Source organism: Macrotis lagotis, chromosome 8, assembly GCF_037893015.1.
Source record: "Macrotis lagotis isolate mMagLag1 chromosome 8, bilby.v1.9.chrom.fasta, whole genome shotgun sequence".
Classification (NCBI taxonomy): Eukaryota; Metazoa; Chordata; class Mammalia; order Peramelemorphia; family Peramelidae; genus Macrotis; species Macrotis lagotis.
In genome coordinates, this window is record NC_133665.1 from 59754893 (window position 1) to 59779443 (window position 24551).

Here is a 24551-nt window from a genome sequence, read left to right on the forward strand (position 1 = left end):
CCTGCTCCACACCCTCATCCAGCCCAAGTCCCTGCCTGGAGACTGGGTCAGTGCCAGGCAGAGGTCAAGGATGGGGCAAGGAGGCAGCAGCAGCAAGGGGCCAGATGGGGAGGGGGTTCCTTCAAGGAGGCCATCCCCCCAGTGAACACCCCCCCCCCAGCCTGCAGCACAAAGAAGGCGGCCAAATAGATGGCCGGCTTGGAGCCCAATCCTGAGGTAAAGTTCTGTGTGTGGAGCCCGGGGTGGGGCAAGGGGGGGAGTCCTGAGGTTGGCTGGGCACCTGACGGGCTCACTCCAACATAGCATCCAGCTGGTCAGCTAGGTCATCAAACATGCTGCCAATGTCATCCAGGATGCTGACCGTACTCTTGGACTCAGCTGCAGAACTGAAACGGAGAGAGAAATCGGGGTGATGACTAAGAAGACAGTGGACAAGGGGGACAGAGAATAGGGGATCAAGAGGGGGCTCCCAAAGTCATCTAGTGCAACACCTTCATTTTAGATGATGAAAATGAGTCCCCGAGAGGATGGTGACTTACCCAAGGTCACATGGATAAAAAGTAGAGCTGTAATTAGAATTCAAGTCCAATTACTGACCAAGAAGAGAATGGTGATCAGGTGTCTATGCATCAAGGGACAATGATGTGGAGAAAGAGAAGGGGCGGTGACCAAGGGAAGGGTGATTGGTGGAACAGCGGAGATGAAGACTGGGAAGACTGGGGGAGAAAAGAAGGGACAATAAGCAGGGGGATAACGACTTGGAGGGTATAACACATACTCAGCTGCCTGCCCATTATCTTGCTTAATCTTCTCCTCCACAGCCTGCAGGGCAGCAGCCAGGGAGGCACTGGTCTCCTCCAGCTTCTGGTGAGCACTGTCACTGGCGCTGCCATCTCCAGGGGGCATAGCCATGGCGGCTCGAGGTGGCTTGATGGGCACCTGCTGGGAGGGCACACCCGGCGATGGGGGCTTGGCAGGGCTGGCACAGAGGGAGGGCGGTGTGCTGGCTGGCTTACTGGTAGCGGCAGCAACAGGTGCCTGACGGGCTGGGGAGGGTGTGGGTGTAGGACTGGCACTCACAGACTGCAGTCCCAAAGGGGCCTTGACTGGTTTGGGTGCTGTGGGCGGGGGTGGTGGCTTGGGAGACACCGGTGGAGGTGTTCCATGGGCCCGCTTCACCTCTGTTGGGAAGAAAGAGAGTATGTTACCAGCCATGCCATCCTCAGACCTTCTAGAACCTGCTTTGGAGGCAAAGTCAACCAGCGGACTATTCTTACTGGCCAGAGCTGCCACCAGCTGTGCCAGCTCTGGCCAGCTGGGTCACATAATTTTCCCATTCCTCACTGGTACCCATCCTGAGTCAGGGGCTCTGGAGGGTCTGGATCCCGCTAAACAAAAAGGATTCTGGTATCTTAACCTAAAGAACCAGGCAGAATTCTCTGGTGATGACCTCCTGGGATGGATGAGAGCCCAGGAGGCAGTCCAATCTAGGCTCAGGATGGGCCTGGAAAGCCCAGAAGTATCTAGTTCAGTAACTCTAGTTCCCTCTTTGAGTGGTGAGCACATTCTACTGCAAGGAAGGCAGCCCAAGGGCTAGGCTCCTGACCCTGTGGCCATGGAGTTGAAAAATGGAAATCTGGGAAATAGGAGCCAGTCCTTTGGCCTCATGATTTGTGTATGCAAACAGGTCACTGCCTATATTTGGGGTCTGGGGGTAGCAGAAGCCCAGTGGGCACAGCGTGGTATTTCTCAGCATCCTCGTGTCCTAGCATCTCAGGAAACGTTGCCTCATCCTATCACCTTTGTACGGAAGGTGAGGCTGGGTGGGTTCACTGGATCCAGAGTCCGAAGTCTGGACTCCTGTGCCTTACTCCCTGTACAACCTTAGACTTAGCCCCTCTGGACTTCATCTAGAACATGAAGGTACTGAGCAAATAGTCTCTAAGGTTACTTCTGAGCACTAAATCTTATGATCCTAAGAAAAGAGTTCATTGTCTTAATGTGAGGTCCTGTGTGCTCTGTGTGCCCTGTCTCCTATCCCTCAGGGTCCAGGACCTCGGACTGCTGCTCAGTGAGGTGCGGGCTGTACGTACCTGGGCTGCCAGGACTAGGAAGTGGTGCCTTCTTGGAGGTGGTTGGAGGTGAACCCTGGATCTTGGGGACCGGTTGGGCCAGGACAGGTTTGGGGGATACTGGGGGCTTGGCAGGCTTTTTGGCCTCTCCGTCAGGTGGAGGTGGAGGAGGCAGATGGGCAAGGTCCACAGGAGGGGGTGCAGCAGGTGGGGGAAGCAAGGGCAGCTCGGCAGGGCCCCCAGTCTGCTCAGAGGCTGGTCGCCGACGGACGGTGCCAGTGCCATTCTGATACACAGACAATGGAGGTGGCTCCATCCCAGGGTCCCCCCGTTCCTTGGTCTTGGGCCTCCGTTTCACTGTATCAGACTCAGTCAAGATGAACTTGACATTCTCCTGCTGGCTCTGCTTGGCCCGGATGCGCCTCTTTAGCGTGGCACTGGCCTCAACCTTGGCCAAGGGAGGGCCCTCGCTCCCCTCCCCCTTGGCTGGGCCCCGTGGCCGCTGCCTGATAGTGAGGCTTCCCTCCTCTGCGAAAGGGATGTGTTCTGGGGGACCCTGCTCCCCACGGCGGGCAGCAGCCAGCAGCCCAGTGACAGGGCCACTGAGGGTGCGTCGGCGGTTGACTACCTCGCCGTCCAATCCGATGGCATCCTTGTGCTTCACTGATGCCAGCACTGGGACCACACGACCCGGCTCGGGACTGACAGGATGCCCAGCCGGCCCTGGGTGCATGGGATGGCCTTCTGGGGGCCTCCGGGCGGCCCGGGCACCACCCCCAATGGATGATAACTCCAGCATGGCAGCGATGCTTTTGACACTGCCCGCACTTCCTGTGTCCACACTGCCAGCCAAGTCACTGGCCCTGCGCCGCTGGGCCCGCCCACCCGAGGTACCCTCCTCCAGCCTGGCCTCTTCGCCCTCTCCATCCTGGGCCGGCTCGTCTACCAGATTGGCACTGGACATGGCAGAACTGGAGCGCTTGGGTGGTGGAGGGGGCGGCCCCTTCTTCTTGGGCCGCACAGCGAAGGACTGGCTGCGGTTGACGTTCTTGTCACCGCCCGCGGGGGTCCTGACCGAGTGGCTGCGGCCCACCCGCCTCTGAACCGTGGCGTAGGGCCCTGCGGCTGGCACCATCAGCTCATCACGGTCGGGCTCGCTGTCCGAGGCTGCATAACGGTTCAGGCTATGCGCCCGCTTCTTAGGCCGCCCAGGCTCCTCCTCAGCTTCCCCTGTAGCCCCGGGGGGCAGGCACAGCACCGGCACGGGCATAGGGGCAGGAGCCACCGGCGGGGGCAGGCCCCCATCCCCTTCCACAGGCTGAGGCAGCACGTAGGCAAAGCCCCGGTGGGTGGGCGACTGAGGCAGCGAGCGGGGCGACATGGGTCGCTCGGCCGGGGGCAGCAGCTGCGGCGTCGGCTTCACCTTGGCAGTGGCTGGGGCTGGGCTATGAGGGGTGCCCAGGGTCTGCGGGGAAGCCGGGCGGGGCTTAGTGGGCGTCTGAGGCGGTGTGAAGTGACCCCCAGCAGCACCTGAGGGGAAGGACTGTCGGGGCTTGCCAGGCACCGGGGGCACACTAGCTCTCTTGACACTGTGTCCGTGGCGAGTGGGCCGGGCCTCCTTGGGGCTAGGAGTGGAGGCACCTTCGTCAGCCAGGTACTCTTGGCTGCGGGACATGGGCGCACTGGGACCAGGAGGCCCGTCTCCCAGAAGCTCTTGGGAGCTGCTCATGTGTCTTGCCCTCCCACTCAGACTGGGCTCGTGACGAAGGGCAGGGGCCCGAGGGGTGGGGGGCAGACTGTTGGTGGGCTTCTCAGCCCCACCCTCAGGACCCGAGGATGGGCCTGTCATGGCGGCCTGCAGTTCATCACTCAGCTCACTGTCTTGGAATGTGATCATCTTGGGTGACTGGCATTCAGCGGGGGTGGGCTCAGGGGGCGGGGGAGACTCAATGGCCACCACCTCCAGGGACTGAGGGGTCTTCCTGCGCAGGCCCCCTGCCTCATACTTCCCATACTCAGCTTTCTGCAGCTCTGCCAACTTCCTGACTGCCAGCATCAGTTTCTTCTGGTGCCCTGGTTGGGAGGCACATGATAGATGAGACCAGCCCTCCCACGGGGCTGCCCAGTAACAGAAGCCCCATCCCAGATATTTCCTGGGTCACCTAAGGGAAAGGACAAGGCTAGGCAGATGGGGGGGAGGCACCTTACCTAGCTTGGTGATGCCAATCTCCTGCAAGTCTTCCCAGGTGATATCAGTGATAAAGTCAATATTCTCATAGCCATTTTCCACAAGAACTTTGTAATACTGGGCAAGGCCAATCATGGAAAGCCACACAGCCAGGTTAGCCTGAGGAGGAGACAGCAAAGGGCCGACCTATGTCTCAGGACAAGCCGATCCTGAGCAGGTTGGTCCAGGATTCCCCTGGACCTGACCAACGAAGCTGCTTTGTCTTGCCTTTCCCCTTCCTCCCCCAAGCTGGTCACTCAAGGTCACTACCTTGTGGTTAGGGTCAGGAAAGGGAGCAGTAGACTAGGGAAGAACAGACAGACAGACAGACAGACAGGCCGGCAGGTGTCTCAGAGAAATCAGATCATGAGACTATCAGACAGCAGACATTGTCCTGAGACTTGCTCTAGGTCTAAGACCTTGGGAAGGCCAGTGCTGGGGGGGTGGGCAGGGTGGAGAAGTCCCCCTAGTCCGAGCCAGCCCAGCCTGGACTACTCAGGGAACTGGCATTCACCACACACCACCATAGACACCAAAGCATCCGACATTTTGTGTCTGTAACATACCTTTGACCTTGCCCAGGTATATGAAAGGGGAAGGCTACGTGACTGTTTCCCCACCCCCTCCCCCACTCAGCCAGCCAGCCAGCCACTGGTCCAACCATCTGTCCACCCCACCACCACTACTTTACACAGACACACGTGGACACAGACCGACCACATCCTACATACATCTACACATATAAACCGACTGTACCTCTCTCACACCGACCATATCCATGTGCGGTCACACAGACACATACAGCACACACACACACAGACACGCAACTGCATGTTTCTCACACCCACCACACATATACGCATCCTCCCCACATACTCCAACTTCATCTCTCTCACACCCACCATCCTCTCTCTTTTCCCCACCACAATCATAGCTACCTTCACCTTCTACTTCCCTATTCAAAACAGAGGCAAAGAAGAGGAGAGAACCCCAAGACACATCTGTGTTGAGCCCCAGTATAGAAATGCGCTTGCTGAGATTTGGTGGCTTCCCCTACTGACCCCACTAGTCATGTGTGGGCGTGGGCGATCCGCACAAGACAAGAGAAGGCACTGGAAGGCCCTCCTTGGATGAGGAGTCCTAGGCGAGGGAAGGAGCGGAGTGAGTGTGATCCTTGAGAGCAGATCATGGAATCAGAATTCACAAAATCCTTCAAGATCTCCTGGTCCATCTTTCCCCCGCCCCCGTTCAGTATATGAAAAAACCAAGGCCAAGGGAGGACTGATTGGCGTTTTCAAGGTCACCCCATGAACGTGAACGACTGACCTGGGACAAACCACCCAGGGCTCTCTTGACTATGTATGTATCCAACTCAGTGGGCTGGTATGGATTATGTGGGCCTGACCCTGGGGGGGTCCGGGGAGGAGGAACAACGTGTCTGTGCAAACAGGACTGAGTTATATGGATTTCACACTATCAGTCGGTGCTTAATAATTGCTTGCTGTTCCAAATGAATCTGTATGTGCTCTTGGATTCTGGCCCTTGCCTAACAAAGAATAAAAGCCATTCAGCTACCCTGAACCCAAGAGCGTCATCTCCTCCTCTCTCAGCCCAAACCCCAGCTGTGCCCCACTGCCCTAGGACCTGCCCTGCTGGGGAGGCCAGCCCTGGTGCCCATGATGGACAGATGGCTGGACAGGTGGCTCACTGCTGGCAGGACCCGCGCTGCTCCCGAGGGGCCATCCTCAGTGTCTGACCGAAACGTCGCCTCACTCGTCTCCCCAGGGCCAGGTGGGGGGCAGTGGCTCCGTCCAGGGCAGCGGGCGCTGATGGGGCCAGGGTAGCCCTGGGATGGCCCAGTGAAGTCGCAGGTAAATGCCCCATGCCATAGGCCCCAGGTGTGGCTTCCCTGTGCTGGGCAACACCTGGGCTCCAGCGTAGAGGGCGACTGTCTGTCTGTCCTGGGGCTCCAGAGTGGGGCAGCACCCTCTGCCCTCCCCATGCCCGCCACGGCTCTGCCACCGCCGGGGCGGGAGGGGCCTTACGGGTTTGTGTTCAGGCAGCCAGTCGGGGAGGGTCAGGCTGTTGATCTCTGAGGTTATCTTCTTCCGGTGGCCAGGTTTGGTGACACCAATGGCCGTGAGATCCTAGGGCAGAGAAAAGGCCCCATTACCGAGGTGGCAGGGTTCCCGGGGCCCATCTTCTGGGCCCAGTCAGTGGCCAGCTCACCTCGGGGGTCATGCGGCTGATAGTAGGGAGATCATAGCCAGAGGTGATGAAGTTGGAGGCATAGTGCTGCAGCTGGAAGGTGGCGAGCCATTGGGTGACAGCCTCCGCACTCTGGAAGACACAAGGGGGCAGCTGCGACAGGCCGGGCCGCTGATGGACAAGCCTTCACCGCCCTGTGGGGTGGGGCACTTCTTGGTCTCCCCCGTGCTGCTGCTTCCTCCTCCAGCCTGGCCAGGATCATCTGTAGGGCTGCAGCCATCATCCAGGCCCCTCCCCAGGGCTGGCTTCTCCTCCTCCTCCTCACTGGCCTTGCCTGGGCTCAGATGCCATGGCTGCTGCCCAGCCTGGCCACCATCCTCCAGCGCTGCTCAGCCCTCTGGCCCTCCATCCGGCCCCTCCAGCAGAGTCCAGCCACTGTCCGGGGACCTCGCACCTCCCTCCCTTAGCCCTCCTCCATCTTTGTGTCCAGAGCCACAGGCCCAGTCCCCCAGGGTACAGAAATCCTTCTGGCAAGCCTAACTATATGTGTGAGGGAGCAGCCTGTGCAAGATGTGAATGTGTCTTAGTCTTAGTCAAAGATCCGTGTGCTTGGTTTCTCCTAACCTGAAAGTTCCCTGGGGCCGGTTTCTAGCTCCCTAATGGGGAGTGGGGGCAGACAGAGAAGAGAAAACCTGTCCACAGGACCAAGACCAGACCTGATCATCTCTGCCCACAGCAGTCTTTGTCCCTCCACCCTAGCCGTATTCATCTTAGCACACCTTGTTCAATGCCTTGACCCCAGGAACAAAGATCCCAGTGATATCTGGCCTTCAGAGAGAATTCAGCTTCATATTCCCCCAACACACACATATCAGCATCTTCCACACATAATACACCTCTCCTAATACAGACACATACACACACACACACACACACACACACACACACACACACACACACACAGACTTCTCATCATCTAGACATAAACATGCATTCTCATACACCCTCTTATACATCATACCACACTATCTTGACAAAAACATACAGATAAATATATGCCAGTGGCTACTGAGTCCATAACAGACAGAGCGGGGCTAAACTTGCCTTATGCCTCCTCTTGCAGGTCATGACTCCCAATTTCTTAACCCTATCTAGGGCTTCTGCTTGGGTAAAGAAAGACCCTGGCAGGTGACCCAGCAGCTTCTTGCCCTCAGATACCCTCAGAGCTCCCAGACCTTTTGTCCTTGAATCCTTCATCAACCCTCCCCCCCACTCAAGTTAATAGGGTCCCCATAAAGGAAGCAGTTCTACAACCTGAGAAGAACCCCAGGTTGACCTCTCACCTTTCCCTCGGATGCAGGTTCCATTTTTTTGGGTTGCTGCTCGCCATAAGCCTGCCCTGTGTGTGTCACGGGCTGGACACGTGAGGGACCTGGGCAACAAGAGTAAAGAGGTGAAGAGTCCATTAGAGGCTGGAGGTCTCTGAGATCCAAGGAGGCAAACCCAGAGAGGAGGAGGTAGAACTGGGATTCTGGTGACCAAAGTCTTACCTGCAGGGCCCTCGAGGGGCTTGGTTGGACTGTCCCCTGGGCCTGACTCCTGGATGGACTTCTGGGAGAGCACAGTTGCTAAGAGCTGGAGATGCAAAGGGATAGACCCAACTGGGGTCACCAAAGAGCCAGCCTTTGCTCAGGCTATCCCCCCCGCGCACTTATTTGCCCATCTGTTCAGTCATACCTTGACCCCTTCAGAGCCAGCGTGCAGAGCGTGGCTCCCACTCCCCCCACTCCGCCCGCTGGCCACACCACCTAGACTACTGCTGCGGTCAGCACCTGCCAATACCAGAGAAACTTCAGAATTGTGCCCACCCCCTTGGCCCCTCCTACCAGGCGTTGCTTCCCAGTTGCAGCCGATGATACCCACAAGGGAGAGGAGCCCCTGCCCTGCCCCTGCTTCCATACCAGTGAAGGGTTTTCTCAGGACCCAGATTTCCTCTGGAGGGGCTGCAGTGCTGCCCTGGGAAGGGGACAGGTGAGACGGGCTCATGTCAGCTCCTCGGGAACCTTCAAACATAATACAAATGCACTGAGTCTTGACCTTTTACCCATTGAAAGACACTCAGGCCCCCTCCTATGGTAAGCGGGGCCCTGGCTGGGCCCCTCTGGGTTTCCCAGAATGAGCACAGCAGCCAAGCTACAATACCCCTTCTGGGGCGTCCCCAATATCCTTCCTCTCCCTTAATGGGGTAGCTCCTCAAATAGAAACAGACAGGCAGACCATAGATAGGGATTAGGCCAGGTAGCCTTTCCTCTTCCCTCTTACACAGCCCTGAGCTCACAGCCAGGGGCAGACCAGTGAATCCTCCCCCTTGTACCACAGTCCCAAACCCTGGTATTCTTCAGAGCAGGGGGATCAAACGGGGCCTTGGATTACGACTGCTCAGCTCTATGTGGGCTGAGAAAGCAGAGAGGGACAGAAAGCAAATGGAGAGGAAAGTGAATAGGTAGATAGAACCTCAAATCCATCCTCATTTCCTCCAGCTTCACCTCTGTTTTCACCTCCTCAAACTGTCCTTCCCTTTCTGAGCTCATTAGGTCTAGCCCACCCCCCCCTTCAGAGTTGTAGGAAGAGAAAGATATGGAGATACCCACAGAGATTAGAGACATGAGAGAGACCCAGGAACCAATGAGAGAAATACAGAGACAGACAAACTGGGTCGAAATGACTAGAGAGCCAGCAAGTGAAGGAGGGAGACTCATATTCAAAGGAGACCAGTTTGCAGTCAGCCTGTCTGGGGCTCCTCTGGACCACTGCCAAGAATAGCATTGTGGGGAACAGCTGGAGGGAGGAGGAGGGACATTGATGGGGAGAAGGGGTGGAGGAAGATGGAGGGAGGAAAGAGTAGTCTTGACAGCGGAACAGGAGTCAAAGGAATATCTCCTCCAGCCTGCCCCCCACCCCCAACCTCAGCTCCAGGGGAGATTGGGTTCTAGGTATTTTTAGGAGTTGATGCAAGAAGTGGGCTAAGGGTATAGGAAGACTCCAGGCTCCAGACTCAAAACATTGATCTCTAAGTTCCTTCCCCAGAACAGTTATGGTTCACAGCCTAGACCCCTAAGTCGGGGTTCTCCTCCTTGGCCTAGCTCCTGAATTCCTATATGATGAACTACCTAGGGCTCAGATTCTTCAGGAACACCAGAGGAGACAATTCTCATTTCTACAGCTGAGGGATGCTCACATACAAGCACAGACGCACCCATATTCAGTTCTCTGAATACCCAGCATGAACATGAGATATCACATGCCAAGGTCACACCATGGGGATATGGGGAAGGGGGGAAGAGGGATAAAGGGGGAAGGGAACATACCTGGTATGTAAGAGGGGAAGGGATGTGAAGGCAGGAGAGGGAAGGGAAGGGAAGGGAGCTATTCCTGCCCTCTACCACCAGATAGAAGGAGATCGTTTTCTCTTTCCATCCAAACCCAGGGTCAAGAGGAACTGTCCAGGTCAAGGAAACTGAGTCTGATCAAGGTTCAGGGGGAATGTTTAGGGTTGGAGATACAGTAAGGTTTAGGAATGAGGATGAGAATTGGGAGGTGAAGGGCAAAATTAAGGGTCAAAGCCTGGATAAGAGTCAAGGTAGACTAGTTGCCTGCTCGTTTGGTGATGGCCTCGCCTAGGGTAGACGGGAAATAGCCAACACGATCATTGCCAGTCCGGTTGTCATGGATACAGCCTTTCCACCTGCCATCAGGATGCTGTTCAAGGACCTGTACCAAGTAGGGGGCAGGGTTTAGGACCTATTGGAGGTTTTGAGGGGTCTTGAGGCCCTATCTCCCAACATGAACACATTATATTAGCAAAATGGCAGAAACAGCAGGGAGGAGGGGTTCAGGAGACCCCATTATCCATCCTTTGTTGTCAAGTTGAGCAGCAAATTAAACTTTGACCTAAGATGGACTAGGGAGGGCATGATTAGTGACTCCCAACCTACCAAGAATTCTGCTAAATTATTAACTAGAGGGAGGGAACAGCTCTGCTTCTTGTGTTGGAGCCAACCCTCCCTTGGAAGCTGAATAATACACCACCACCCCATCTTCTCACTGATCATGCTTCCCCATGCTCATCCCCCCCAAGTGACAGTCCCATACAAAAATGACCACAAGGGAGATGGGATAGAGACCAAGGACCCAGGACGTCTCTGACCTTGGTCTGCCTCACACATTGACCACATCCTCCCAGTACCAGTATTCCCCCTGTGAAAGCTCCTCGTCTTCCCACTTACAGTGATCACATCTCCTGCCTTCACATTCAAACTTGTCAGGTCATAGTTGTTGCAATAGTCCTTCGTTGCCCGAACCTGCAGAGCTGCTGATGCCTCTGGAGGTACAAGAGAACAAACCCACCCAGTCCCTGAAAAATGAATCCAGCCATCATACCTTTTACCCTCTAAGGATCCCTAGACCCCAGCTTCTTTATTCCTCCCCCCACCTTCACTCACCACCCCAGATCTTCCCACCTCTCAGCAGCTGCTTAATCTCCTTGCTAGCCTGGGAAGTAGTGAACTGGTGGACGATGTCCAGTGCGGTCTGGCTGTAGGTGTTCCTTACATGGGCATTGATTCCACTCTGGTTAGAGAGGAAAGGCAAAGTCAGGTAGGGAGGCTGGGGACTTGGGGGACTGGAAGAGCTTGGGACAAAAGCAGAAAATGGGCACCAAACCCACTGCTTTATCCAGAATGACCACAAGGGAGATGGGGTGGGGATAGAGGATGCTGGAGGTCTCTGACCTCTCTATTTCCTGACCTCAGTGCCCCCCCGGCCCTCTTCTCCCAGACTTTGACCCCACCAAGTCTGTCTCCTGCACACTGAGCTTACATCCAGCAGGAGCCGAACCACATCCGTCTTCCCACAGAGTGCGGCCTCATGCAGGGCAGTGCCGGACTTGGTCTGACGGTTTATGTCAATGCCAGCTTGGAGGAGGAGCCTGGACATGGGGGAAGGCAAGAGGGCTAGAGGTGAACCAGGACACTGGCAGCTAGATCTCCTATCTCTGGCAGAGAGATATCACATATCTCTTAAATCAAAGACTTGGAAAAATCTGATTCTTCCCTTCTTTCTCATTCTCCCTTCTCAAACAACTCAATCTGGAGCTCTATCCTCTTGCATCTACTGCTCCAATAATACATCTGTTCCCCCTTTTTTTCCACTCCTCTACCCACCATTCTGGGATAGATATAGGACTATTACTATAGCCTCTGAATTGATCTCCTTGCCTCCATTCTTTTCCCTGTCAAATTTATTCTTTAAATTACTGCCAAAGTCATTGTCATCATGAACTATTCTGAGGACATTACTTTCTCATTCAACAACCTTCAATAGCTCCCCATTGCCACTGATTGGCATTCAATACCCTCTCTATCTTAGCCCTACCCAAGTACAGCCCTCCTCTCCTTTAATAGGTTCCCTCTACTTGGTTTCCTTACCATCCCATCCTCCTCTCCTGAATAGACATGAATCATTCCCATCTCTCTCACTGTTTTCCTTCCCAGGACTCCCTTTCCTACCCCCAATCTACATTCCACCACCTCTAGGAAACTTTCTTTGATCTTTCCAGCCCAGGCTGTTCTTCCTCTTCTGAGCATCTTTATCTGAAATTCCCACTCTGATCCTCCTTCCTATGGGGTCTTGTCTTACTTTCTTACTCCTCTCTGGGGAAATCTAGCCCCCCTCATTGACTCTAACCACTTTTCCAATGGCTTGTTCCTCTCTGTCACCCTCCCAGATATTGGATTTCTTAAGGGCAGAACCAATCTCTGCTCCTTCTCTACCTTCCTTTGGGGATGGAAAAGGAACAAGCATTAATTAAGCTCCTGCTATGTATACCAGGTAACTATACTGTAAACAAATACTATCTCATTTGATCCTCACAGCATCCCTGGGAGATAGGTGCTATTATTATTCCCATTTTACAGTTGAGGAAACTAAGGCAGAGGCTAATTGATTTGCCTAGTGTCCCCCAGTTAGTGAGTATCTGAGGTTGGATTTGAACTCAGGTAATCTTGACTCCAATTCCAGATCTCTATCTACTGAGCCACCTAGCTACAACAAGATCCAACACAGGAGCTTTAAAGGAATATTCTACAGAGACAGATTGGTTAACCAATGAAGAAAGAGTAAAAAATCCAAGAGCCTCTCCTCCCCACCTCTTGTCTATCCCTCAACAAGAGCATACCTGATAATGTCAATGTGACCATTTTTAGCTGCCAGGTGCAAGGGGCTGGTGCCATTTGGGTCAGTGGCATCTCCTGGCCGAGGCTCCAGTAGGGCAGCACACATGTTACTACTCAGGAGCAGCTGCACAACCTTTAGAGGGATAAAAAGGAAAAGTAAAGGAGAATCAGGATAGTTATTAGAATGGAAGCTGTTATTTGTGCCAGAGCAGTTGTGAGGGAGAGACAAGATCGGGCATTATCAATTGGATCTCCCAAGACCATCCCTGAGGCTCTAAATATGGAAGCACCTGTCATCTTCCTTCCCCTCACTATCTATTCAGGGTACTATCTACCAAAGGGTCCCATGGAGACTTACCCCAACACGTCCAAACTCACAGGCCAGGTCCAAAGGCGTCTTCCCTGAATTGTCCACAATACATGGGTTGGACTGATGCTGAAGGAGCATCTCTGACTGAAGGTCCCACCAGGAAAGGAAAGGGGGAGAGGGAAATCAGTTGGAGCTAATATTGGTCTGGTATCCCATCCTTGCCCTAGTCCTCCCTCTACATCTGCTCTGGAGCCCTCACCACATCGTAGTGCCCATGTTGGGCTGCCAGGTGTAGCGGTATGTGGCCCTCATCTGACGGGACATTCACAGCAGAGCCTGCCTTCAGCACCAACTTCATAGGCTCCTTCCTGCCTTGCCAGGCTGCATAGTGCAGAGGCCGCATCCCTGGGGTAGGAGGTTGATGGTCAACTAGACCCTGACCTCTGACTTGGCCTAGGGTCTCCCTCCAGAGGGGGGAGGAATGAGCAGCAAGAGTGGGGAGAACTTGCCTTTGTTGTCTTTAATATCCACAGCGGCCTGGGCCTCCAGCAGCAGGGCAATGAGTTCTGTGTTGCCATTGAGAGCAGCATGGTGGAGAGCTGAAAAGCTAGAGTGGGGGTGGGGGAGAAACAGGGTTCAAAAGTCATGTTGGAATGTAAAGATTAGAATGCCTTCTGTGGGTGTGAGGGGAGAGAAGGGAATTGGAGGAAAAATTGTAAAATTTAAAACTACCAAAAAAATGATAAGTTGAAACTACTATGTATATAATTGGAAAACAAATAAAATATTTATATTTTTAAAAAATGAAAGCCAGTTACCACATGATAATAAACTACCATTTCTATAGCAAAAAAAAAAAGTCATGTTAGGGAGGCATCTAGTCTCAACTCAAACCCCTCCAATCCAAAAGTCAGAGGAAGAATCCCCCACCATGATTCCCCAACTCACCCATCAGGGTCCTGGAAGTTGACATTGACCTTCTTGGCCGAGCCCAGGAGCTCTAGGAGGGAAGGAAAAAGGCGCGAAGAGGATAAATGGGAAATCCTTACCCTACCCAACTGAAGTCATCTTTGGGAGGAGCAGAAAGAGGAGAGCACAGACCCCCTTCCTCCCCCCCAAAAAATAAACCCACAAACACATTCATAAAGAGGTCTAGGGCCAGCTAGGTGGCACAGTGGACAGAGCACCGGCCCTGGAGTCAGGAGGACCTTAGTTCAAATCCAGACTCAGACACTTAATAATTACCTAGCTGTGTGGTCTTGGACAAGTCACTTAACCCCACTGCCTTGCAAAAAAAAAAAAAGAGGTCTAAAGTTGCCTGACTCTAGAGGAGACAGAGTCCAAATCCAAGTCCAAGATTGCAGTTCACCATTTTAATAATAATTAATACTACTACTACTAATAATAACAGCAACAACATTTTATAGAGCACTTAATATGAGCTAGGTACTTTATAATACACAGTTATCTCACTTTATCCTCACGATGATCCTGGGATGTAAGAGCTTTTCTATAACTCCCAATTTCACAGATGAAGAAACTGAGGCAGGCAGAGCTGAAGTGACTCGGCCAAGGCTGCATAGCTAGTGAGCGTCTGAAGCCAAATTCTAACTTAGGGCTTCCTGATTTCTAAGGCCAGCACTTTAGCTAAAATACCACCCAGCTACCTAGCTGACATTTCTATAATGGTTTACGATGTACAAAGTATGTCATCTCCTTTCATTCTCCCAATGTCAACCACTCTGCCAGTTAGGCAAAATAGTCTTGTTCCCATTTTACAGACACAGAGGGGTAAACCTCACACCATCAGAAGCAGCAGATCTAAGATGAAAACCCAGACCCTTTCTCTTCTCAGGTACCATCCCTCATCAGTGACAGTGGGGAAAAGATGACTGCAGTTGAGCAGTGACTTAGAAAGTCAGTGATTGGGGGGAGCATAGAGGAGGCAGGTGGGGAAGGAGCTTAAATATCCATTTCCAACCCATTAATCAATCCCACCTTCTTTCCTACACCCAGAAACTAAGGCCTGGGCCCAGATCCTCCTTCTACCCCCTTTGACTACCTAACTAGATTTCACATAAGTGGGGTAATTTTGGCCCTCTGTGCCTCAGTTTCCCCAACGGTCCTTTTCGAATGCCAGTCTATCATAGATTTGAGGTGCCACAGGCTCTCTCTAGAGGCTTCCCCACTACTACAAGAACCCCCTGCAGTAGCCTACAGAACTGGCCTGTGGGCCTTGAGCTGTATTTCCCCCTTAACCCTCTCCCCATCCCCACCCCCACCCTCACACACACACACACTGCCATCCTCCCCTGGGCTCCCAGCCCACCAGGGCACTGATCCAGCTGCTGCTGCTGCTGCTACTGCTTCTCTTCTACTAAATATAGCCTGGGGAGGTGGGGTGGGGGACAGGGAGAACACACAACACACACACACACACACACACACACACACACACACACACACACACACGCTTCTTCCAGGACAGGCTGAGGACTCTGTATGGGAACTAATTGAATAACTCCCCCAGTGAGTGATCCATCTTCTTGACGTCTGCAGACAGGGTGGGGCAGGTTGGGCTGGCTTGAGAAAGCTGGTAGATCCAGGACAGGGGTGTCTCTTGGGGAGAGGTGGAGGCCCCCAAGGCTTCACCATTAAGCTAGTGGCTCAGTGAAGCCCTCACCCACTTTTCTGTGCACTCAAGAATGGGGTTGCTGCTTTCCCTTCTCCACTTCAGCCCCTCCCCAACTTCCTCAACATCCCCAGCATAACTTGGGAGAGGCTGTGACCGGCTCTAAGGTCACTTCCTGGCCCAGCGGCATACAACAGAACAGTTCCTGCTAAATGCTGAAGCAAATGAACATGCATGTGTGAGAATTTATCTGTTTCTCCATCTCTTTTCTAGGTGTCTGAAGCATTCCTAGCAAGATTGAGATTCTGATTGATAATGAGTCTCAAGCTGAGCCCAGACTCCAGTTCCGTCCCTCTGCCAACCCTTCCTGCCACTGACACCCCCTACCCCAGGATTCTGGTCCAAAACAGCCTGGACCATCTACTCCACACATCTCCACAGTCCTCTCTGGGAAAGAACCAAATACCTTGCTTTCTATCTCCAATTAACCTGCCCCTCTCTCAACTTCCTTAATCCTCTTGGAACCCTCTCCTCCAGCTCTACTCCCCAAAGTTCCCCAGGATCTGCCATTCCATTATTAGATTATCCCTCTTGTCCCCTTCCATGGTTACTACCCCAGAACCAGGACCAGCAGAGAAAGTTCAAGGCTAAACTCTTGCTAGAAAGATGGATAGAGAGCAGCCGGATAGATGAATGGGTGGATGGGCATGGACAGACAGATGTAAGACAATCTCCTCAGAGCTGGCTCTCTTGGTTCCTGCCCTGGGCACAGGCCTTTCACCGGATCTTAGTCAGCCCTGGCCAGACTCTAGTGGCCCCCCACCACCACTGGGCCTGCCAGGACATTGGTTACATAACCTGTTTGTGGGTCAATCAACCCCATGGGGGAGGGGACCTCAAGGCTGGACAGAAGCCCCTTTGTCCCCAATTAGGATGAAGGGGGTGGGAACTTATGGAGAGGCCTAGGGGGTGTGGCCTGGGGGAAATATGATAGGATCAAGGGGGAATGGAGAAAAGGGTGTGATAAGATTTCTGGGTTGGGAGTTGAGTACTGTGTTCTAGTCCTAATTCTGTCACTGACCATGCGACATTAAATAACTTTATTCTTTTGGGACTTAATTTCTCCCATATGTGAAATCAGGGGTTTGGATTAGATGGGCTGCAAGATCTCTCTCCTGTTTTCTAAGATTTCTCTTCCAGCTCTAACAGTCTATGTTTTAATGTCCCTTCCTTTCCCTAAGGAAGCAGCTTAGGTAGTATAGTGGATAACAGTGCTGAGCTAGAAAGATCTGAATTTAAATTCTGCCTCTAATTCTTCATTAGCTGAGTGATCCTGAGTAAATCCCTTAACCTTTATTTGCCTCAGTTTCCTCAATTGTAATAACACTACTTCACAGGAATATTTTGAAGATCAAATGAGAATCATATTTGTTTCAAAGAAAAAAAGCTCACCAAAGCACCTAGAAACATGGGTTCTTAATACATATCCTTCCTTCCCTCCCTCTTTTCTTCCCTCCCTCACTTCTTCCTATTCTTCCCTCCCTTTTTCTTTTCTTCTTCTTTTCTCCTTCCCTTTTTCCTTCCCAGCGAACATTCTGGGTATCAAAGTCTTTTCCAGTTCTGCCATTTTGTGTTCTAAGGTCTCTTTCAGCTCTCTTTCTTTGGGCTCTAACTTTCTAGGCACTAAAGCCTTTTAAGCATTAATATTCTAAATAACACAAAATATTAAGTTCTCTTTAACTCAGGCCTTCTATGGTTCTGTGATTCTATCCAGTGAGACCCACACATACATCTGCTCAGTCACACTAGAGCATAGCAGATCTACTTCATTAGCACATAATAGGTGCTCAACAAATATTTTTTGAATGAATGAAGTCACACATCCACCCAGTCACACATTCATGCACTGTTATAGACACAGTCACCCACGCCTGCCTCCCTGGCCAGGGGGTGAAATTTTAGAGCAAAGGAGGCTGATTCCCTGGGATGGATTTGAAACTACACTGGAAAGATGGGAGGGTCCTTGCCAAGAAAGGATTCCCCTAACCCCTAACACACACACACACACACACACACACACACACACACACTAGCCAAACAGCCTCAAAAACAGTAAAGGCATAGTAGTCTGGCTATCGTGATGACATCCAGAGCTGGGCAGAATCTCTCTCCTCTTTTGGACAGATTAGGAAATTGAACCAGGATATAGGACCTCTGTCTTCTCATGATTTTTTTTAACATTATTTTATTTTATTATTTTCAATTACCTTCAAAAATAGTTTTCAACTCTCATTCTTTTTTTATTCCAATCCAGTACTGTCTTAAGAGATCTTAGCATTTAGTGGGAGAAAGAATGAAACTATGGGCTCCCAGCTCTTCCATCCTCCTCTTTCCCTCTAAAAATTCACACAAAAGGTCACAGATAGCCTCAGGACTTCTAAAGCTTTTTTTTGAGGTCATCAGATTTTTCTCCCTTCCTTTAGGAAAAACAGCTAGTCCTTCAGCCCAGGAGTTTCCTCAGCAGACAAAATAAATGACCATACAGAGACACTGAGAGCTTCCCATTGGATTATCACCATATACCATCCTTTGACAACCACTCTGACTCCATATCCTAACCAACCTGATCCTAATGTCACTGAATAACCCTAAAACAATTACACTGACCTCCAAGAATCAGTAAAACTCTGCTCAAGGTATTAAGCACCCTGATGCTATGATAGCCCCATAATGAGTCCATATCATCACACTGATTCTGAGATATCACTATACTGACCTCACAGTATCAACCTGGACCCTTTAATATCACCCACCATTCATCCTGAGATATAGTCATACTGACCCCATAATATCATTAAAGTGACCCTGGAGTATCACTATAACAATTCCAAAATATTATGCTAACCCCATAATACCACCCTGACAGTAGTTATCACTGTACTAATCCCAAGATATCATTGTTCTGAATCTCTAATATCACATCTTACCCTGTAGACAATGACAAGTAACTGAGTCCCTTCTGTAAGGGATTTCTCTCCACAGACAAAAAGATCTCCAAGAACAGAGGTAGAATACATATATTTAATTCTTAGAGTGCAGTCAAGCTCTGTCAGAGCTAAGATTTTGGTACAGGTTAGGAGCTATAGTTTTATGACATGAAAGGGAGGTGGTGGTAGAGGGAGAGCTGCAAGTTTAAGGGAGTGGCAGGAGGAGGAGGGGGCAGAGTAAGGTGGCATTGTGGATAGAGCACTGACTGGAGTAAGGAGCTCCTCAGACACTTAGTAATTGTGTGACCATGGGCAAGTCACTTAACCCTGATTACCTTGCCCAAAATAAACAAATAAAAGGAAAGAAGTAATGATGTGTATTAATGGAGCATTTCTGAATTCTTTCAGCTATAACCTTGCTCTTGAGACACCCCCTCTAAGAAGGAGTAGACAGACATATAATTCTGTTGATATCATGGCAGATTTCTTGGGGATTGACTGGTGGGAGATTGGAGAAATCAGTGCCTGGATGCTCCTGGTTAACCCCATTACCCACTCTGGTCACAACAACGTGGACAAGGTATTAGGTTGACCCATATCCTTGGCCTCTCAGGAAATTATGTGGCAGCAAAATAATTATAGGTCACTGACAAAGTCCTCATGGCTTATATACAAAAACACACAGAAGCAGACGTGAATATATGAATATAGATTGTTGGAGATTATTCCTCAACCAAGGATCTAGGTGATGTTCTTCTTCAAATCTCCACAACCATCAGAAGCTAAGTTTTGTTGAGTTACCTCAGTAATATTTTTGGCATCAGTTGCTACTTCTCCACTCACCCAGCCACCACCCTAGAACAGGCCTTCATTACTGCTTTCCTGGATGATCATAATGGCCTCCTAACAGCCTTCACTTCTCATCCTCCCAATTCATCCTGTGAAAACTGCCAAGTCAAATCTCCCAATGTACTGCTCTGTTACTATCACTCCTGGACTCAGAAAACATTCAGTGACTCCCCATAGTCTACTAAATAAAGCCCAAACTCCTTAACCTGATATATTCAAGGGCCTTTACAATATGACCCCAGTCTACTTTCCTTCACAAATACATACATTAGCTCATTTTCCCATAGCTCTTTATGGTTTACAAGTGCTTTCCCTCAATGGTGTATAACTTTCTTGCAAGCAGGGGTAAATTTTTTTTGTGCTTTGCCTTTTATTCAAAGAGTTTTCTTTGCACAAATAGGGGCAGAACAAGAATATTTAGTTGAATGAAATTGAATAAGATCATAGGGATAAGGACCTCAGACCTGTAATTCCACTGACATAGGAAGAACTTCCCATTGAAAAACTTCTACAAATACAGTGGGATACATCCTTTGCAATTTACAGTTTTAGTGTGTTGCCTATAACACTAAAAGGTTAAGTGATTTGACCAGTATCACAAAGCCTGCATGTGTCAGAGATGAGACTTGAACCTAGGTCTTCCTAGCTCTAGACCTGTGCTATATCCACCATTCTTTCCTGTTTCTCTATGAGGTTGATAATGCAAATATTATTCTTCCCATTTTACAGATGAGAAAACTGAAGCTTAGGAGAGTATAGTATCTAAACTCAGCACCCCTGGTCTCAAGTACAGCATTTTATACAATTACTCTATTACAGCTACTCAAATGGTAGAGTGTAAAAAGACTTGGTCTCTGAACTTAGCAGACCTGACAATTTGATCCTAGCCTGGATACTTACTTGAAATGTGACCTTATAACATCACATCTCAACCTGTTTTCCAATGTGTAAAACTGATATAAAAACACTTGTACTACCTACCTCAATTCAATAAAAAAAATTCATGTTTTTTTTTGGTTTATTGGGGTTAAGTACCTTGCCCAGGGTCACATAACTAGTATCTAAGGCTAAATTTGAACTCAAGTCCTCCTGACTCCAGGGGCAGTGCTCTATACACTGAGCCACCTAGCTGTCTCCACATTTACATATTAAAAATCCATTTTTGTGTCAGGAATTGTAGAAGGCATAGGAATACTAATACTAATGAAAATTACTGCTGAACTTTTAGTCACAGTTCCCTCTACTTAGAATTCCTTCTCCCTCCATCTTTTCTTATTGAAAACCAACCCATACATCAAGGTCCTGCTTAAGTCTCACTTCCTCCAGAAAGGCTATAGAAATTCAGAGATGGGAAAGTCCCATTTGACCAGTCCAGTCCACACTGAACTTTTTCCTCACTGATTCTCTAAAGACCTTCAAACTGAGCCCCACCCACCCCCCACAGTCTAGTCCCTGATCATACTACCTCTGGCCTGTTCTTTCCTCTCCCAAGATGATAAGCCCCAAAGTCAGGGCTTGTTCCCCCGATCCTATCTCCACACACCAAAGAAAAACATCAGATTGGGTACATGGGGCGCTCAGGTCAGACAGGCTAGCTGGACTGGTATGAACTAGTAATAAGAACAAGCAAGGAGTGTGAAAGAGGATGATAGGAATGGGAGGATGCTAGAGTGGAGGGTGGTGATAATGGAGGAAGCAGACAGGAGCATAGGGAAAATGATTGGAGGATGGCAAAAATGGGAAGCTGGCTAACAGTGGAGTCAGAAGGATGATGAAGAACTAGAGAGCCTTCTGGTTCCAATGGGGAAATTTTCTGTTTTCTCTGAGCACCAGAGCTGCCCACTGAACATCACTCCCTCCCTGGGCCCAAATTCCAGCTGTACTTTGCTGAATCAAAATATATCTTACTCCAAAGCAGGCCAGTGTCACCATGGCAACCGTGCTAATTCATGAAGGGGTTTCTCCTCTCTGATTTATGAAGCCCGCCCCCTTGGAGTTAGAACATCCGCTTGGGGTTTCTTTCCCTGTCTGTCCCTATCTCTCTCTCTCTCTCTCTCTCTCTCCCTCTGTCCCTGTCTCTATCTCTCTGTCCCTATCTTTCTCTCTTCCTCCCTCCCTCTCTCTCTCTCTGTCTCTTTCTGTCTCTGTGCCTCTCTATGTCTCTCTCCTGTCTTTCCTCTCTCTTATCTGTCTGTCTCTCTCTCTCTCTACCTGTCTGTTTGTATCTCTGTCTCTCTCTGCATGTCCCTCTCTCTATCTCTCTGTCTCTGTTTGTCTCTTTCTGTTCCTGTCTTCCTTTTTCTCTGTCTCTATCTCTCTTGCCTCTGTCTCTGTCTCTGCCTCTCTCCCTGTCACTATCTCTTTCTATCCCTACCTCTTTCTCTCCCAGTTTCTGTCTGTCTCTTGTCACTATTTCTCCCTATCTCTTTGCTCTTCTAGAGCTTAGAATCAGATTCTTCTGACTCTGAACCTCAATGTTCCTAGTTCAGGACTTTCCAACTGGACCTCTGACTTCTTACCCTTGGAACTTCTGAGAACCTATATGTGATCAGTGGACATGATCACCCTGGAAATGAACTTTGCCTAGAGGGGAGGGGTAATCTGAGAGCTACCAAGAACTGCCAGGTCTAAGAGACATTTGAAATGAGTGCAGAAGGAGAGTGAGTGGCTCCAGTCTAACTAGCTCCCACCTCCTTGTGTCTTGTGTCTATCTATTTTTGTTTATTTGTGTCTATACCAGTAGTCTGCTGGTAACTGTGTTTATCTTTCCATGTATGTTAGTTTGTACCTATGAGCTATTGTGGACTCTGTGTGTGTGTGTGTGTGTGTGTGTGTGTGTCAGAGAGAGAGTGGGGGAGAGGGAGAGTAGAGTATACTATAGTCTAATCTCTCATCTGATTCTAAGGTAGCCTGAAAATAAATCAGACCTGGGATCTCTGTTCCCCTAGTTTGTCTCTATCCCACCCCCATTCCACCCCCCGACTCCCTGGAGAGGATAAACAGTAAGGCAAGGGTTGAACTAGAGGCTAACTACCTTGGAAGGTTTTATAACTGCCTCCCTCCCTTCCCCCCTCTCCCCCCCCCCCCAGGATTGAGAGTGTCTCAAGCCCCTGCCCTTCTCTGAGAAGGAGGGGTGGGTGTGCTCCTCTGAAATCCCTCCTTCCAAATGGTTCCCCCCTCAGCCTATACTCCCCCACCTCCCACATTGGTCCCAGGTCTTAAGAATAGGTGGGGCAGAGGGACAGATTCACATAAACAACTTGTAATTGTCACACTCAGTGACACACTTGTACACACATATTGCCAACTACTGCTCACACACAGATGCACTTTGATATACACGCCACAGCCACACACGCAGTCACATGCAGAGGGAGACATAATCTTGCACACTCTAGGAATTGGCTTCTACCTCCATCTCTCCCCCTTTCTGTCCTTCCCCCGCCCTCCCCAGCCCCTCCATCTATCTCCTGCTCCTGGGGGAGGCTCTGGCTGAGCCAGGATCAGCATTAGGATCAGGAGGCTGAGTAGAGGCTCCTGGGCTCTCCCAGGGGAAGCTCGCTGCAGCCAAGGGTTCTAACCTCTCTACTCTGCTAGCTTCCTCTTTCCCATATCAGCGGGAGACAGGCACTGGGTGCTTTGAGATCCTTGCCCCTCAGATTCGCTAGACTGTTTGATAAAGAGATCCCATTAAGTTAGAGAAATAGGCTCCAAGAATAGACTGAATTCTTATCCTGATTCTGCCCCCAATTGAGCGACCTTGGACAGGTCACTCAGTCACTTTGTGCCTCAGTTTCCCCATCAGTAAAACAATGCCTAAACCTTCTCTTCAGGGGCCATGGGATGGGATTACGTCTCCCCACAAGAGTCCATTTCTTCTGTCCCCTGCCCTTAGTCACACACACACATATACATGCATGCATACCTACTTACATACACACATGGTCACATCAGCCACACCCTCAGGGTGGCCCCAGCCCAGTTTTCTCCAACCTTTGTTATTAAGCATGATGAGAAAGTGTGGCCCTGGGGAGCTACAGGGATGGACAGTCTCTCATCCCCAGTGGGAGAATGAGAGAATCAGAGACAAGACCCTGCACCTCACTTTCCCCACCGCACACCTAGGGAGAGGCAGCATAAGAAGCTATGAGAGAGCACACCCATGGGACTGTCCAGGTGGCCCAGTTGCTTATGTGTCCCCACCTGTGTATCCTCAAGTCCCTGTGACCCTGCATCTGTCTGTCCTAGCGCTCTCTGCTCATCTGTCTCGCTGTCTCTATAGCTTTCTGTAAACCTCTTGAGTGTATGTGCTGAGGATGGGGTTGGGGGGAAGGGGGGGGACGACACAGAAGGGCAGGGAGAGGTGCGGGTTCGGGCTGTGGGCTAAAATGCGCCTCCGGAGCCTGATGAGGGCGAGTCATCGCCAGGCCCCCACCATCTCTCGGCCCCAGGCCAGCCTCTCTGCAGCCTCTGGCTAAAGTGGGGGGGGGGGGAAGGAGGCGGGTTACCGGGGGCGGGGCCACAGACACCGCCCCCCTCAGCCTTATGCCCCCCACCTCCCAGAACCCCCGGACACTGCGACCCCCCACTCTCTCCCCACCCCCTGGGTCCCCTGGGGATCCCCTCGGACCCTGCATTCCTCTCCCCCAGCATCTCTTCGATCCATATATTCCTCCACCTGCATCGCCTCCCAGACCTTGCACGCTCCCCTGGCATCTGGCCGCCGTCACGGATCCCCAGGGCCGCCGCCGTCACCCCAAATTCTCCCAACGCGCGCCCCCAGACCCAGCATCGCCTCTGGACCCCGCATCCCCTAGGCAAGCATCTTACCACCCCGGGGGCCCTCTTGCCCCAGGCCCCCCACCCTCTTCCCGGGCACCCCACCCCCCCGATTTCTCCGCCCCCCGCCCAAAGCCCCCCCGCCCCCGCCCCCGCTCACTGGCTTTCCCGGGCCGCGGCCTCTGCAGCAGCCTCTGCACGGCGCCCACGTCCTCCGTCTTTACCGCCTGCACCAGCTCCTGGTCCTTGCCCAT

General features: G+C 51.3%; 1 protein-coding gene across 3 annotated transcripts; it reads right to left on the reverse strand.

The window, feature by feature from the left end:
• On the reverse strand, positions 1-24551 carry CASKIN1 (CASK interacting protein 1). 3 transcript variants are annotated; one of them, XM_074197238.1, is made up of 20 exons: positions 24458-24551; positions 13999-14050; positions 13560-13657; positions 13310-13455; positions 13099-13194; positions 12743-12873; positions 11386-11494; positions 11028-11136; positions 10794-10888; positions 10161-10278; positions 8469-8570; positions 8245-8339; positions 8058-8142; positions 7851-7939; positions 6529-6639; positions 6345-6446; positions 4281-4419; positions 2094-4145; positions 779-1181; positions 1-386 (listed from the first exon to the last, which is right to left on the reverse strand). In XM_074197238.1, exons 1-20 carry the CDS (start codon positions 24549-24551, stop codon positions 290-292), a joined length of 4323 nt encoding a protein of 1440 aa, XP_074053339.1. In that variant the 3' UTR covers positions 1-289. The 3 variants fall into 3 exon arrangements, with proteins under 3 accessions (XP_074053339.1, XP_074053338.1, XP_074053337.1); XM_074197237.1 differs by lacking the exons at positions 6345-6446; positions 6529-6639; positions 13560-13657; positions 13999-14050; positions 24458-24551 and having other exon boundaries at positions 13310-13453; XM_074197236.1 differs by lacking the exons at positions 1-386; positions 6345-6446; positions 6529-6639; ... (1 more) ...; positions 13999-14050; positions 24458-24551 and having other exon boundaries at positions 396-1181; positions 13310-13453.